Below are 16,257 nucleotides of genomic sequence, written 5' to 3' on the forward strand. Positions count from 1 at the left end.
TGAGGGAGTTTTGGAAACTTTTGGGTTTGAATTCTGTTAAAGAAACACAAGTTAATGAAATGATACAAAGTTATCAAGAGGAATTTATGTTTGTTTTTAGAGGCAGATTTATCCAAAAAGAAACAATCAATTGTTTTCAAAATGCTATTTCATTTGGAATGATATATAAACATTTCATTTACCAACCCATTCCTGAACTCCACTTATTTATGTACATGATTTACGCTCATGTTCACAGAGCACCTCATTGTTGTCTGTATTTAAGGTCTGAAAAGAATTTGGTGAAAGAGCTTTTGTGTGTTCAGCTTCCTGTAACATGGACCTGTCTGCAAAATGAGTTAAACTGACTGGTTTCTCTGGCAGGTTTAAAGATCTCTGCTGCAGGAAGCCAGCACATCATCATCATCTATCTGCCAATGTCAGGGTGTTTTGTTTCAAGTTTTAGATTTCATTCAGTATGTTTTTTACAATTCTGATTTGTGTTTATGTCGTACTGCTTAGTTTTAATTGAGGAAAACATGTTAGGAATTTGTCTGTAACGCTTGTAGTTGTGTTGTTTGTTTGGAACATTCTTGGACAAGACACTTTTGCAAAAGAGATTTTTAGTCTCAGTGAGGTTTACCTGGTTAAAATGAGTTTTCCTTCTGATAGTGTGCTGAAAACATTTACATATTTTATTGTAGATAACATGTCCCAGTAATCACATCAGACACAAACAGGTAACACACTCTACATTCAGCAGATTGTTGTAAAATGTCAGTCTATCCGTCCATCCATCTATCTATCTATCTATCCTAAAAAGGACCATAGGGTCAGTAGATTCACCAGACAAACAGTTTTTTTCTACAAAATAACATGAATAATTCACAAAATTCTGCCATGATTTAGTCAGATTACCTTCTCATTAAATCCAAATTATCATACTTAATTGCTTGAATGTTCCTGGTCCATCCAAATGATCGCATACTTAATATATTTCAAACATATTTGTTTCATTTACACGACTGTACATGTAATAGATATCAGTCTCACGAACCAGCCCACCATCTGTGGGGTCGTACTGTACTTTGCTTCTGCTGCTTCAAGCTGGTTAGACATGATGGAAAGTTGTTACAGTTCTCCTCCATCACCCACCAAAATGTGAGTAATTCTGAATAAATTTTGGGCGGGGAATCCTCGAGGTCATGCTGTTGCAGAATTTGGCTTAATTTTTCCAATATATGTTCAGGAGATGTAGGAGTTTCAAGAGGTGTAAAGTCATTTCACCTAACCTGTTTCTCATTTCTCCGTGACTGGTCCGGCATGCAGCCAATTCTTAAAGAATATCTCCTGTTTCTTGCAACTTCAGTCACAGTTTTATTCATCATTTCTGTCTCTTATTATAATGCTGTGTTCATCAAAATACTTGTTGAGATATGGGAACCTGGCAACATCGCTGCTGTGAGGTCTGACAAGCAGTGTTATTCTTTCTCTATTCGTTTTGACACTAGTTGTTAAAAACAGACATATCTGTCAAACGCCTGCTGAGTGAGTCCTGCTGAGTGAATGAGTCCATGTGAAATCCAAGTCTCAAGTTGAGGAATGTTGTTGCTGTGTTTGAACCACGGTGCGATAAAAGGCTTCAAAATGTGGTTCACAGAACATAAAGTTTTACACCAGTGTAAGTTACCTGTAGGAGTAAATACACACTCCTCCTTGATAATATCAGTCTGCCTGACAGCATCATCTGGTGGAGGCTGCAGATGTCAGTGCACCTGGGAAAATGAGATTTAGTTCTAATTAGTCCAGTTAGTGGCAGTTCACTCTGTAGAGCTGTATCCACTCTGTTCCCATCTCAGTAATTATCATCATAATGCATCATTACCCACATCATAGTCTTATAACACCACCTTCATTCAGCCTGCTCTCATTGATGTTTAATGATTTATCATGCACACCGTCGGCTTTCTAATGCACACCATGAGAGTACGCACAGTGCACGATACAAGCAGTGAACAGGAAAACGAATCAAATACTGATTCCAAGACAAAAAAAGTTGTGGTTCTATTTGATCACTTCATGTAATTCTCAGCCACCAACATCTCTGATTCTTTCCTGATCAGCTGACAATATCAAATGAAAGCCAACACATCGTGAAAGGCACAAAACAGCGCCAGCCTGCAGCTAAACATCTGTAACCTCCCGTCCTGCTGAGACTCTTCTTCCAGAAACATCTTTGACTGGTGAAACAGTGAAGGCACCAGCCATTGTGGCCGGTGGATGAAAATGTTAATTTCCTTCCTTGATAATGATGCATGTCATTTCTAAATGTGATTATAGAGACAAAATGGTGTGTAACCCATTTGTAATGTGCTTAAGATGTTTTAAAAAGCATTACCATGCCTGCACACTGTGTAATGTAAAGGCTCCTTCAGGAAACCTTCCAGGTTTTCCAGATTAAAACCACAGGGGCACTTGGATGGTTCCTTGAGGAACCCCAGGATTAAGGGTTCTTAAAATACAAAGGTAATTTGAGGCACTTGTGACATGGAAGCTCTCTGGGGGATTTGTTTCCTAAGGGATTATGATTTGTAAGGGAATAAATGATTGTTCAGCACCAGCCTCTGTTTTCTGCACAACGCTGTACTTTAAAGTGTTAAGAGAGGCAGACTGATCCATATGTGATTCTAGATACTTAAATAATCTGGCTGATTATGTATAAAACTATTCCTGTGCACAGTATTATGCTGAATCATTAGCGGTGTTAAATGAGTTCATAAATTCCAAATCCCTTATTTGTGTATGTTTATAGTGTATGCCATTGGTCTTCTGCTTATGTTTAAATGTCCTTTAACTCTCTCTCTGTTTTGCAATGATAAATGCTACCATGAGGAGTTTTCCTTTTATTTTTAAACTTGTCAAGAAGCCAACAGATGCTGTGCCAATTTTTTGTGTTGTGAGCAACTGTAAGGTCAGAGAATGGATCTCTGGACTTCCTGGAAAATTATGGTCAGGGGGACTAAATAAAAATAACTTCAATTAGTCAGCAATGACCTTTGACATGCACTCACCCTCCGTTTGGTCTGGTGGAGCCACTGTGGTCATGAATATCATGCTCCAATGTGAAGCGTGGCTTAGGACCAAACCCCTCAATGCAATGAAAAAAAAAAGCATCTCAGTTAAACAAAGGATCCTGAATTCAAAATTAGGTCAAGTGTCCAATAATGATGAAGAGAAGTGTGCTGTAGGTGGCCAGGTAACACTGCAGCCTCACTGTCCTGTGCAAACAGAGGAGAGCCTGTGTGGACACAGCCAGCGGGGTGATGCCAGACCAGCCATGACAGCTGTCTGCTTTTATATATCTGAGTCTGCTGCAGCGCTCACTGTCTCTACACACAGATACTGTAAAACCAGGCGGGTTAGAGGTTGGGAGGCTGTGCACTCTCATCATAATCATATGTCCTTAACATGGACAAACAGTAGAAAATGTGTCTGATCAAAATTGTGCCTTTATAGATCTGGGTCATCTCTGGATTGGTGCAAATAAACATTTTTATTGTCAATTAATCTAGACATTGTTCCCTATTAATACTGGTTTGTGTCCTCACTACTGTTTCCTGGAATTCTCCTGAAAATTCTTTATGAGTTTAAGGCTCAGTTTTCTGTAGCTTATCACACAAACACAATAGTCTTGGGAGCTTTATATATAGAAATTCAATCATGACTGGGACATTTGTTGTGGCAAATCTCTTTAAAACAGGGTCATATGTTTTTAAAAATAGGCACATTTCCTGATCCAAACAGGAAATAAGAAGCCCACAGCTGTGTGAAACTTAGTCTGTAGCCTCTTGCTAATGGCATGACTCGCTGTGGTCTTGAGTCTGACTCAGATGTGACTCAGGTGGTCCTGATTGCAGCCCTGTTGGGGGGGTGGGGGTGGGGGGGGGTTTGGAGCAGCGTCGGCACCAGGCTCATCTTTCCACAGCTCTGATATCTGCTCAGTTACACTTCACAGTTTACTTCTGTAGCTCAGTGGTCTCCTGCAGTTCACCTTGCAGGGCCAGGAGCTTGCACGTTCCTGTGACACTTAAGCAGCTAGCTTACAACACAGAGATCCCCGCACATTCAAAATAAAACCACATTATTTATAGAGCACATATCCTGTGTAGTGGATCTGCGTATATACTGTATGCTACTGTTAATATAAAATTGCCCTTAAAATAATATCTGGACCATCACTTAAGGCAGAGATTTACACTGTGGGGAATAAACCTGCAACAAAAAACAACCATTTGCCGTTTTCTTTTCAAATACTGGATATTTTCACTTCATCTGGCCTCTAGTCAAATTTCTGTCAACACTGGAAAAAGGGATATTTGATGAGGAGTAAACACTGCTTGGGTTTATGGGGTGACAAGCAAAAAGTTTAAATACTCCCAGCGGTGCGGTTGTACTGGGGAGGTCTGGACTCATGAGCTCAATATTTCTACTGTAAATTTCTAAAATTCTCTTTAGAGTAATGGTCAATATCGAGAAAAACAAAATGAAGACTTTGGAGTGGCCTAGTCAAAGTCCTGACCTGAATCCAATTGAGATGCTGTGGCATGACCTTAAAAAGGCAGTTCATGCCCGAAAACCCTCCAATGTGGCTGACTTACAACACTTCTGCAAAGATGAGTGGGCCAAAATTCCTCCACAGCGCTGTGGCAGACTCATGGCAAGTTATCGAAAACGCTTGATTGCAGTTGTTGCTGCTAAGGGTGGCCCAACCAGTTATTAGGTTTAGGGGGCAAACACTTATTCACACAGGGCTTTGTAGTTTTGGATTTTGTTTTCCCTTAATAATAAAAACCTTCATTTAAAAACTGCATGATGTGTTTACTTGTGTTATCGTTGACTAATATTTAAATTTGTTTGATGATCTGAAACATTACAGTGTGACAAACATGCAAAAAGATAAGAAATCAGTAAGGGGGCAAATACTTTTTCACACCACTGTATTTCAGCAGAAAGGCTCCTAAATTACAAGGTGAGTAGGAGTAGAACAGGCTAATGTCAGCCCTTGGACTTCTAATAATCATCTTTATTGCAGTAAACTGAGGCTCTGAACCAAGAGCTCTTCTAATCAGCAAGATAATCTGATAATCTAATCAGATTAGGCACAAAGAAAAAGTTTATATTTAAATTTGACTAGAGCTGAGTTTGCTGTGGAACCAGCCCTTTCTTCATTTCTTAAGACACAAAAATAATCAATTTGTTCAGTGTATAAAAGGTGACATGATGTGGGAAAATGTGACAAATGTTAAGGTTTCAGTCAAGCAGCCACCATCACATTTGGATATAATGATTTTTTTCTGCATCTTAACCTTTTTATTTTATTTTTTTTTGTCAGTGCAAAACTGGTATTTATGATTCAGGATACACACACCTGACACTATCTTTTGAAAAAAAAAAAATGCTTCAAGAGTGCAGGTCCATTCACAGTTCTTTGATTGTCCAATCTACCTACATTTGAGTAACACTTTATAATTGCTGTGCTGAACCTGTCTGGGTCTCTAAATTAAAGTCGGGGCTTTAAATCAAAACTGCACTTTTCTAAGTGCTGCTTTCTGCCTATATTATCAGATTCAGGATTTTGTTGGACCCTGATAGAAGAAGTCTTTGTAACAAATTTTAAAACATCTTCCACTACAAAGTCTGGCAAACAGAGGAAGAAAATATTATACTGTTTTTTGGTACGATCCCTGAATCAAAACCAGAAGCTTGTTTCACTGGTGTTTATAGAAGACAAAGCCACCCTGACCATCATTTGCTGGATCAGTGAGCCCAGCAGCCACGCTGTGATTCTCAAGGTGCTTCAGGGTGCTACGGTCACCTTGTTTTGGCCCAGAAGCCTGGGCCTGATCTCTCCTGAGAGTCTGGGAGGGCACATGGAGCTGTCAGCGCCTTGACCCAACAGTTCCTGCCAAGTTGCCTCTTCAGGGAATCTGGGTCGCCTTCTCATCACAGCACAGGGAGGGAAAAGCAGCTAAACATAGCTTCAGGTTGTTTCTGGGCACTGATTAGCATAATAGTCATGCTTTTAAATACAGATGGTAGTTAATTACAATTAACAAAATGGCTTTTAGATGAGGCTCTATGGTGTTTTAATGACAGATTTGAATAACATTAATGTCCAGGTATATGTGGAGGTTGTGGAATAAAAACCCTGAGTTGACTAAAAGGAAACAAAACCACGAGAGAGAGAAAACAACAGCATGTGAAACGGCTGAGATGGTGGAAAATGACCTTAATATCCTTTCTTTCCAGGCGCAAATGTCTCGCTCTCCTTCTAAAAATGCTAACAGAAAAGCACAGTATATTTCTGATGCTGTTTATCAGTTAAGAAACAAGAGGTTACTGATATAACTGGGGTTTTTTACAACTGAAACATAACATCTAGTACAAGAAAAGCCACAGTTAATGTGTCTACAAGCAGCTATATAATAAAAACTAGCTGCCCATATGTCCTGTCAAAGTGCTCCCAAGCAAGACGCTGTCATGATTAACATGTACAAGTCCCTTTGTTTCAGTAATTGGAAACGTCAGTAGGTCAGCGCTGCACTAATTCCCTGCAATTTTCTGAGACATGTCAGAGAATAAAAGCCTGTCTCGCCTCGACCCTCTGCGTGATTTAAATGTGTAGCCTTGTTCGGCAGCTCATGGTCATGACACCTCTGAAGAAAAACACTATTACACTGTTCATTATTAAGTGGCTGCCCATGCAAGACAAAACAACAACAACAACAACAACAGAGGGGCTGATGAAGTGTCTCCATGGATATCAGACAGGCTGAGTGCGCCAAGACGGTTTTTATTTTATCATTTTCATTTTTATGACAGCACACAGTCTAGTTTTGAGGAAGCCTATTACTGTCCTCCCACACACACCCATCAGTAGCAGGCGCACCACGACCTCAATAACCCTCCACACACACACAGACTGGTTTAGTCCATTTAAGATGCTACATGCCCAGGGACACTCTCAGAGCACTACTGCCATCAAGTGGCCGCGCCCGGCACAACATTCTGCATATAGAAACGCTGCACTGTACTTTAAGATTTTATGGTACTTCACACTTCCACCGCTACACATTTCAAGCTAAAAATGTACTGCATTTATCTGACTACTGCAGTTCTGCATTTTAAGCACACAATGAGCTTATAAAATACAACACATCCAGGACCTTTACTCAAGTAATAGTTGTAATATCTAAGTGTAACAATACTCAGTTACAAGTACTGCATTCACAATGTTTTAGTTTCAGTAAAACGAAGTTAGAAGTATGAAACATAACAAAAGTACATTTTTATCAAGTACTGTCTTTAAGCAATTTTGAGATACTTGTGCTTTACTTGAATACTTTCATTTTATGCAACTTCATACTTCTACTCCACATTTCAGAGGCAAATGTACTTTTTTTCCTCCAGTACATTTATTTAACAACTTAGGCTGCTTTGCCGCTTCATTCAACAAATAAATTACTAGAGATAAAGTTTTACTGATCCCTCGGGGGTATTTTACAAGCTTTACTATAGTATATGAAGTAATTGAAATAATTACCCATTTGCATCATTACAGTGTATCAGTAAGTACATATATCCCAGTAATATGATTTTGCATAATAAATATGGTTACTTTTAATACATTTAAGTAGATTTTGATGCTAATACCTTTTCACTTAAGTACAATTTCAAATGTGGTGCAAAAGTATTTTTACACTGCAGTATTACTACTTTAACTAAGTACTTTTACCTTATATGTAACAGTGCATCATAACTTGTTTGGATGTGAGTAAAAAGTACATCTGGCTCTTAAATGTAGTGAAGTAGAAATGCAAGGCAACCAAAATAACAAAATAATCTAAATTAGTTTTACATGTACTTACAATACACAAGTATATAAATGTACTTTGATCCTTTCAACCCCTGTTCTCGACTTCTGAAACGGTAGCCGGCAGCCTCACCACCGAGGTCCAGGTATTAACTGTTCTGGGGCTTTTGATCATATTACAAGGTCTTCGTCAGGAGATGGGACTGTAGGTGTTCAAACTTTTCTAAATTCTCACATTTTAAGGCAGTACAAAGGAGATGAGCTTAAAAAAAAAACTGAAATGTGAACAATAAAATCACTAACCACTGTGAGGAAGTCGGTGTGATGTGACTGAAAGCTCCAGAACTGTGACTAAATGGACATTTTTGTGAGATTGTTTTGCCAGCAAACATTTTGCAGGTAAATCATCTCTGTCTCTGTGGCAGAACGTTAACTCACCTCAGAAAAAGAAGTCTGTCCCATAAATGTCAATTCATGGCCCTTTCTCTTACTTGTTGCTCCTGGAGTTTTCAACTTTATCTCAAGGTTAAGAAAACACACACACACACACACACACACACACACACAGAGACAAGTTCAGCCTGGGCTACAATCTGAGATGCTAGAGGGTTGTGTTACTGTTTAACACAACATACATTTAATAACAGTTTTATGATTAAGCACACTGATGTTATTGGCCTTCGTTCGCCACAGAGGCAGAAAAACCACCTAAAATGGAAATAGCTCATTTTCTTTACACTTCTTCAAAACAGAACTTTATTAATTCTGTTTTCATGGCTTTTCCAGCGAGATGACACTTAAAAACACAGAATACTGGGAATTCTTTGGCATGAAAATCAAGGACAGTAGCTACCAGTGTGTGTCAGCTATTGCCAGCTTCAGTACAAAAGCATCCAGGATGTGCTGAAAACGACTGGTGGCTCTGTAGGAGTGTGGTACAGTAAAGAGATCCTTAAAATAATAAGTTAAGACAGCAATGATGATTACGAGGCTTACAGAAGGTTTCTAAGAGGCACTTCTTCGGTAAATTATACAGCAATCAAACATCTATCTCAGACAAACTTCTTCACACAACACTTTTGTTTTGAAAGAAGCGATGAAATCTGAAACGAAGACGAGGCGATGTGACATCTTTCCAATGCAGGGATCCTGCTTTAAACTCAAGTTAATGTCACACGAAGCTGCATCGGAAACAGATTCAACCAGCGAAGATTCTGTACAACACTGTTTAATTCAAGTACTACAGGGGCTCCCAACACCCAGGCCATGGAGGATTTGCCAGGAAACAATGTGAATCTGCAAAAAGTTCCATAATTATTATAAACATTCAAAGCTATTGGAGAGAGTTTTGCAGTATTTTGCAGTACCATCTTCATGTATATATTATTTTGTCCCTTTTCTTCTTAAGCTAAACCTGCATCCTAATCCAAACCAAGATGGCAGGAACCATTAGCATGTTGCTTAAATTAGATAACCCGCAACAAAAATTTGCCTTTATTCATGTTATTTTCTGTCATTTCAAACTCCAAGAAAAGCATTAATATTTGTCATACTGCACAAAAGGAACAACTTTAAAATGTTTGTATCAGGCACTGGACAAATGATTTTTTTAGTTACAGGAGTTTTGTTTTTAAAACATGACAGTGATTACCTCTCAGAGAAAGAGACGATCATCACTGTGACTCCAGTAGAAATAAATGACCTGTGGCGTAAAAACGTTGGGAACCTCTGCATGAAATTAATTTTGTGCCGTCATTGTGAAATCAAGCTGTTGAATTAAATCACTGCTTTGTCAGATTTCATCACCTTTCAGCTAAATGAAGTTAATAACTTACTAAGAGGCACAGTCTTTACATATGAGGGACTTTCCTTCACACTCCACTAGTAAAGGGCAGTTATCATAATGCACAGAGCTCCGAGGTGTCGGATTTGCTCGTCTCTAAGAGGAAAACAGTACAAAACATCTTTTTCATCCAAAGTCCTCACTGCAAAAACAATCCATAGAAACAAGTTTTGTCCGAGTCTTAAAACCAATTTTAAAAAACTCAAACAGCAAATGAATTCTAGTTAGTTTTTCCAAATTGTTTCCAGGATTAAAGGACAATTTCTGGAAAATACTGCCTTATTTTATGATCATGTGCAAGTTTTATGATACTGACTCATTTTACATGAACCTGTAGTAGAAATCTCTCACCACTACTCATTACTGCTCAGATTTTAAGACTGAATTTGAGACAAACTGACTTGTAAAGATGGATGTATTTGCAGTAATAAAACATTGAGCTTAAAGTTCAGTGTGTGTAAATTAAATAGTGTCTAAATGTACACTCAGTCTGTGTTCTCAGCTATGAAGGCTGGGTTTTCTTTAGGCCCTCCTTCGCCTGAGGACAGAGATGTTTGGTCTTTATTCGAGTCTGTGGGTGCAGGGTGGGTGGTGTTTGGTTGTGTAGGTGGTTCTGAGGTGGCTGTGCCGTCATCACTTGTGTGTGATGTCACTGCCACCTCGTTCTCAGTCGACACCCGGTCATTAGGCACCTAGCAACAAGAGGAGCAAACAGTGACAGAGGTTGACAAGAAGCCAAGATGGAGGACCGTTTTAGAGCTGTCTTCAGTTCACTACTGTCTAAAAACTGCGTCTATAAACCAGACTAGAAACAGACATCCAGCTCTGACAGTAAGTGCTGTATGGCTAGCTATCTAGCCAGAGCCACTGGCACACTTATTCTCAAGCTAACTAGCTAGCTTCGATTACATTTGCTAACTGAGGTGCAGTTATGTGCACAAAGATAAATGAAAGTCAAACCTTATATAAAGACTTAACATAGAAGTCTAAACTCCTCAGCTACACCAAATAAATCTTGACCATTCCCTCCTAAGTCTAATCCTATTTTTAGCTGATATTCAGCAGTTTTAAAGATATGTACTTGACCTCATGTCTGCTCAAAGTAATAACATGTTTCAGGGGGTAAAGGGAACATTAAAAGCCAGTACAGACAGCAACACTCTGCTTTTCTGTTCCGATGTTCAGCTACTTCAGGCCAGACCAGTCTGAGTGTTGATTTTACACTAGGTAAAAGTCCTTCAGGGCAGATAGTGGAACAACCTGCTGCTGGATAACACATAAGCAGAGGTTTGATTCTCTGCCTGAAAAGTCACCTGGGAGGGCAAATGAAGTCAGAAATCACCTGTTTGGGCTCTACATATAGAGTCTGTGTAGTTACTGTAGTATGTTGCCATTTTAGTTCCGAGCCTTTGGTGTCACTAAGGGTGACAAACGTCTTTATTTTTGTGTAACCAAACATGACCTCTTAGGGCATTTTCAGAGCCGCCCTTGTTCAGCCTGAATGAATGAGACTCTGGTTTGTTTTCCCCTTTGGTATGATTCATCTGGGCTGATGCGAACACAGATCCTTCCCTTACAGGAAGTTTTTCTGTCTGTGATTGGATGTCGATCCAACTACAAGGAACAGCCAGCGAAAGCAACAGTTACAAACAGCTAGCTTGCAAGTATGTCTTGATAACCGGGCAGATATGAGCTTCTTCAGGACCGCTTTCCTTTCTCACAGACAGGAGCAAACAGAGTGGTGCACAGCTTTTAGTGATGGAGCCTGCCCCTGCTTATATTTTGTGTCTGTGTGAAAGAAACCAAACCAAGCGGAAAACTCATAAAAGTTAACCAACTCATCAACTAAATCAAACCAGAGCAAAGCAGTTACACGTTCGAAAACGATTTTACACACATCTAGCAACTAAACAAGAGCTGCACTAACTCGGTGGGCCAGTCTGAGATACAGTATCTATGTAGATGTCAGCCTGACACCATCTAAACACACAACACAATGGAAAGATTAGTTCCCAGTGAGCAACAGAGAGCTGAGGACTCCAGTGTGGCCTCAAGAGGGTGGAGTCATGAAGTAACATCAGTAGGGGAGGATATCAGCCATGCATGCATGTCACAAATCGGGTGTGGAAGCTTTTACACAGAGACATACGCATGCATGTACGCACCCACATACCACACACACACACACACAGGTAGAGATGAGTCACCAAATGCAACACACACATATAAAGGCAACCCTGAACACCCCCTCACACACACAGTAGTTTTCCATTGACCTCTGCACACAAATCGTCTCACCTTTCTTCAGTGTGTGTGTGGCAGCCGGTTAGAGGAAGAAGTGTCAGAGGATTCAGATTAGTGAGAGATAGACACATTTCCTACAGAGTCACTGAACTATCAGACAAACACAACAGATGGGAACAGTTTGTTAATAAACTGTTAAATAAAATGTTAGGTTTTAATGATGAAGGAGCCTCCTGTCAGTCGGTCCAATCAACCACAAGCACCCACACTGGAGGAATTTGGGGAGTTTTTTGATGTAAATGTATCCAAAGCTACAAACATTGTTCACCAAATCAAATATTCCTCCTACAACTAATAATGGTTTAAATCGCCCAGAACGGTAAACACATGGGAACTGTGTTTGATGACAGACTGACACTTGGTGAAAAGTCAAGACAACATCAGTCGGTTAATAGATTAGTCACTGACAGGAACTTTATCGACAACAATATTGATGCTTGATAAATGATTTAAACAAAAATACAAAATATCCTCAGGCTGTTTTCCTCTTTGGGCTCACGACTGTTGGTTGGATAAAACTGGTGTGAGGACGCCATCTCAGGCTCTGAGAACTCAGCAGTCCACAATCCAAAACATTCACTCCAGCTCCCATCTGAGAGGCTCAAGAAAGTTTGATTTCTTTGACTGATTTATTGCTTTCTGCGGGTCAGGGAATCAATGAATTGTCTGTTTGTACTTAACTGATCGGCTGCTTGTATGGACTGATAGGTGCATCATCTGTCCTCATCGCATTGGATGATTAAATCTTGTTTTAACTTTTTTAAACTTTTACTTTTATTTTTATCTATGCATGAACATAGTTTACATAATTTTTCACAAAACCAGACTGGCTGAAACGATAAATTTTACTGAACTGAAAGAATTTTCTCATTCTAGAGATCTGAAAAAGTCTTGTTTTCTCAAACAACTAGCAAATGACAGGATTCCTCTCAAGCTAAATGACCTGTGCTTTGATTTTAACCTAACATGAGCCTTTTGCTTGAACAAACCACTCTACTGCAGACTTTTAGTCTTAATTCAAGTGATTTGGTTCACCTGCAGTGGCCGAGTCTCTGGAGGAGGTCTGCTGCTCCTTGCCATGCTGATCAGCTCTCTGATCTGGACAATGGCGAAGGCGATGGTGACCCACGGGGCGCCGGAGAGCATCCAGGCCGGCTGGGTCACGTCCTCCTGATCCTCCTGGTGCTTGGTCTTCCTCAGAGGTGCCACGGCATCCTGTGTCAAGCTATCGGCGGTGTTGTGGCTCGGCACCAGATTGATGGTGGCAATGGGAACTGGGCTAGAGGCGACTGGGATGTTCTCTGCCAGCATTTTGTCCTCTGAGAAAAAATAAAATAAGATGCTAGAAAGGAAACAACCTGGTTTTTTAGATCCTAATTTAACAAGCTCGCGTGATAGGCTGGCGACCTGTGCAGGGTGGACCACGCCTCTCGCTCAGTGTCAGCTGGGACTGGCTTTAGCTGCCCCGCAACCCTCGTCAGGATAAGTGGTATATAAATAGATGGATGGATTTATCTTAATATTAAAATTTAGATCTTATCCCAGATTTAAAAGGAGGTTACAAAAGAGCAGGTCTGGTAGTACTTTCTGGATATATAAACAGAACCAGGTAAAACCAGTGTGTGCCTGTGTGACTTGTGTTATTATGATCGTGTAATTTGTTCTGAGATCTCCTCTGCAGTAGAAAAGCCAAAACTGTGCTAATCTAATAATAAGTGCATATGCTTTCCATTAAAAAACAGATCACATCTTTCACCACATGCAAACTGTATGTTTGGACGGTGTACGCTAGGTTGTTCCCACCTTCCCCCTCGGCTCGTCCAGTCAGACATTGGATGAAGGAGAAGATGAGGAGGATGACGAGGGAGGCCATGCCGATTCCTCTGAACGTTTCTGCAGCACCTGCAGAGCAAACAGAGAACCCATCAGGGGTGTCAGATTTTACTCAAATCCTTGTGTATCAATACCTCAGCTTAATCGGAAGGTGCCCTTCAAGACTCATATTTAAAGTTGGGTCACCACAGATTCGCTGTTTCACTGCATTGTGACATTAGCCTGTATGCTCCAGTTCTAGCTCCTGTGGGTGAGTACAGCAGCAGTCCTGTTGTTGTGTCATACCAAAGTAGCTGACTAACACTCCTCCCACCATGGCTCCACAGCCGCGCCCCAGGCCAAGGTGCAGGCCCTGCAGGATCCCCTGTGCTGATGTTCTCAGTGCTGGTGGGACCGCAGCGCTCAGGAAGGAGATACAGGCTGCCCAAACTGAGGCATGGGTCACACCTGGAGGACACACGGGGACAGGCGGGGGTCACATTGTTTTAAATACACTATAATCTTTATTTTACTGTACAATTTTATAGCCTTTTCTTCTCTGTTTATTTTATATTTATGAAACATTTTCTAAGAAGAAGTGTATTAGCAATAAAGTATCAGGGTGAGCACAGAGCCATTAAGTGTTGATGGAACAGATTTATTGTTGGTTTGATAAATAACTACCCTATGACACAACAATAATATCCAGAAACAATGAGCACACTTATAGGAAACAGGAAGCCACAGTTGGCACTTGCTCAACACATCCAAAACCAAAACCAGATCATTAATCTCCAGCACAACACCCACCCAAATCTTCCATCTCAGGTGAACCCATATCCATCCTGACTCACTGAAACTTATTTGCACACACATCAGCAACACACTGAAGGGGACATCAACTCAGAGCAGACCCTTTAAAGATTGCAGCAGAAACTGTTCTCCCAGCTACTCATAGACCTGCACAACACTGCAGCTCACTGTCCTCCCTCCCATCCTTTCAATCACTGCTCATAAATCATCTAAAATCAGAAGGACAGGTAAAATCATAACATCTGCCATTCTACTCCAGATCTGGTTTGACCTCTGGGAGGCGCTACAGGGCTCTGTCCACCATGATAACCTAGTTTACAGTTAGGAGCTTTATTTTATTGTCATTGTAACATTGTGACACATACAACGAAATTTTGTTTGGAGCCGAGGTCCCCGGGCCACTGCTCCCATCACAGACGACTTGGGAGGTTCAGTGTCTTGCCCAAGGACACGCCAACATGTGGACTACAGGCACTGAGATTTGAACCTTCAACCTTCCGGTTGGGAGACGACTGCTCTACCCATTGCACCACTGTCGCCTCCCGTTATTATTTTAACAGTTTTTTTCCTTGCTGCAGTAAAGACTGGCCTAAACCAATCCAGTATTAACATCTAATTACTGGGCAAAATAATAAATGATACTGTTGGAGAGTAACTACAGTAAGTACATTTATTCAAGTACTGTACTTAAGTACATTTATGTGCTATCTGTACTACACATGAATTTTTACTTGGACTTGGCTACATTTCAGAGACAAATACCTTTACTGCACTACATGTATCTGATAATTTCAACAGTAGACTCATCAGACTCTATTGATCCCCGATGAGAAATCCACCAGCTACCCAGCAGGATGTAAAGTACTTCACAGTATAAGTATATAAGGTAGTTAACATCAGCTCCACCTTTACCAGCTGCAGCATTAAAGTGATGAACACAGTAATGGATCAGTCAGTAGGATCCAGTATCAGAGACATTAATGTGAAACAGGCTGTTCTGCAGGAGGAGTACTGTTGTTTCAACTGTATTTTGATGCTGGTATTTTTGTACTTTCACTTACATCTTAAATGTAACAGAGTATTACTTAAGTAAATAAAGTGATTACTTCCACCACCACTGATAAATGGACCCAACAGTGAAACTGCACAAAACATTTTCCTGCACTAACACTTTTATTTTGCAGGCAGTTCAACTTCCTGTCTGAAGACTAAAACACTCAGTGTCACATGACCATCTCACCCTCTCGAAGCTTATCACATGCCCAGTGCTGAGGTAAACAACGGAAATGTAATCTGATCCCTTCTTGATCTTTTCTGTTGTGTGGTGATGTCACCGTCTCAGACTGAAGGCTGGAAATGTTACAAACTTGTCACTGTTTGGCTTCAGAGTCAACACAGGCAGTGAACTTGGTGCAAAAGCTCTGAATTCATTTTCACTTGTTTATTCTGGGAGGTGTGAGTGTTTTCTCAGGGTGGACGTCTCAAACAAACCTCCCAGATTGATCTCTTTCCTATAGTTACTGTGCACTCTACTTTCTTATGGACTTGTCTGTTTTGCTTTACATTTTTATCTACCTTGATGTTTCCACTCATATTGTCCATTTAATGCTGTAAGTTCCATGTGAAAAACAGA

At 40.4% G+C, this 16,257-nt stretch overlaps 1 protein-coding gene across 3 annotated transcripts in view; it reads right to left on the reverse strand.

Annotated features, from left to right (window-relative positions):
- Positions 1-6,679: 6,679 nt before the first annotated feature.
- Positions 6,680-16,257, reverse strand: part of LOC109955641 (major facilitator superfamily domain-containing protein 6-A) — a 15,933-nt gene continuing 6,355 nt past the window's right edge. The window contains exons 4-8 of one of the 3 annotated variants that reach the window (XM_020592008.1): positions 14,118-14,279; positions 13,803-13,901; positions 13,035-13,318; positions 11,994-11,997; positions 10,295-10,387 (exon numbers count right to left, since the gene is read on the reverse strand). In XM_020592008.1, coding sequence (XP_020447664.1) covers positions 10,380-10,387; positions 11,994-11,997; positions 13,035-13,318; positions 13,803-13,901; positions 14,118-14,279 — 557 coding nt within the window. In that variant the 3' untranslated portion in view covers positions 10,295-10,379. Of the gene's footprint in view, positions 10,388-11,993; positions 11,998-13,034; positions 13,319-13,802; positions 13,902-14,117; positions 14,280-16,257 lie in introns of all 3 variants that reach the window. The other 2 variants (XM_020592006.1, XM_020592007.1) reach the window with 2 other exon arrangements.

The sequence above is a fragment of the Monopterus albus genome, unplaced genomic scaffold (genome assembly GCF_001952655.1).
Source record: "Monopterus albus unplaced genomic scaffold, M_albus_1.0 scaffold16.1, whole genome shotgun sequence".
Classification (NCBI taxonomy): Eukaryota; Metazoa; Chordata; class Actinopteri; order Synbranchiformes; family Synbranchidae; genus Monopterus; species Monopterus albus.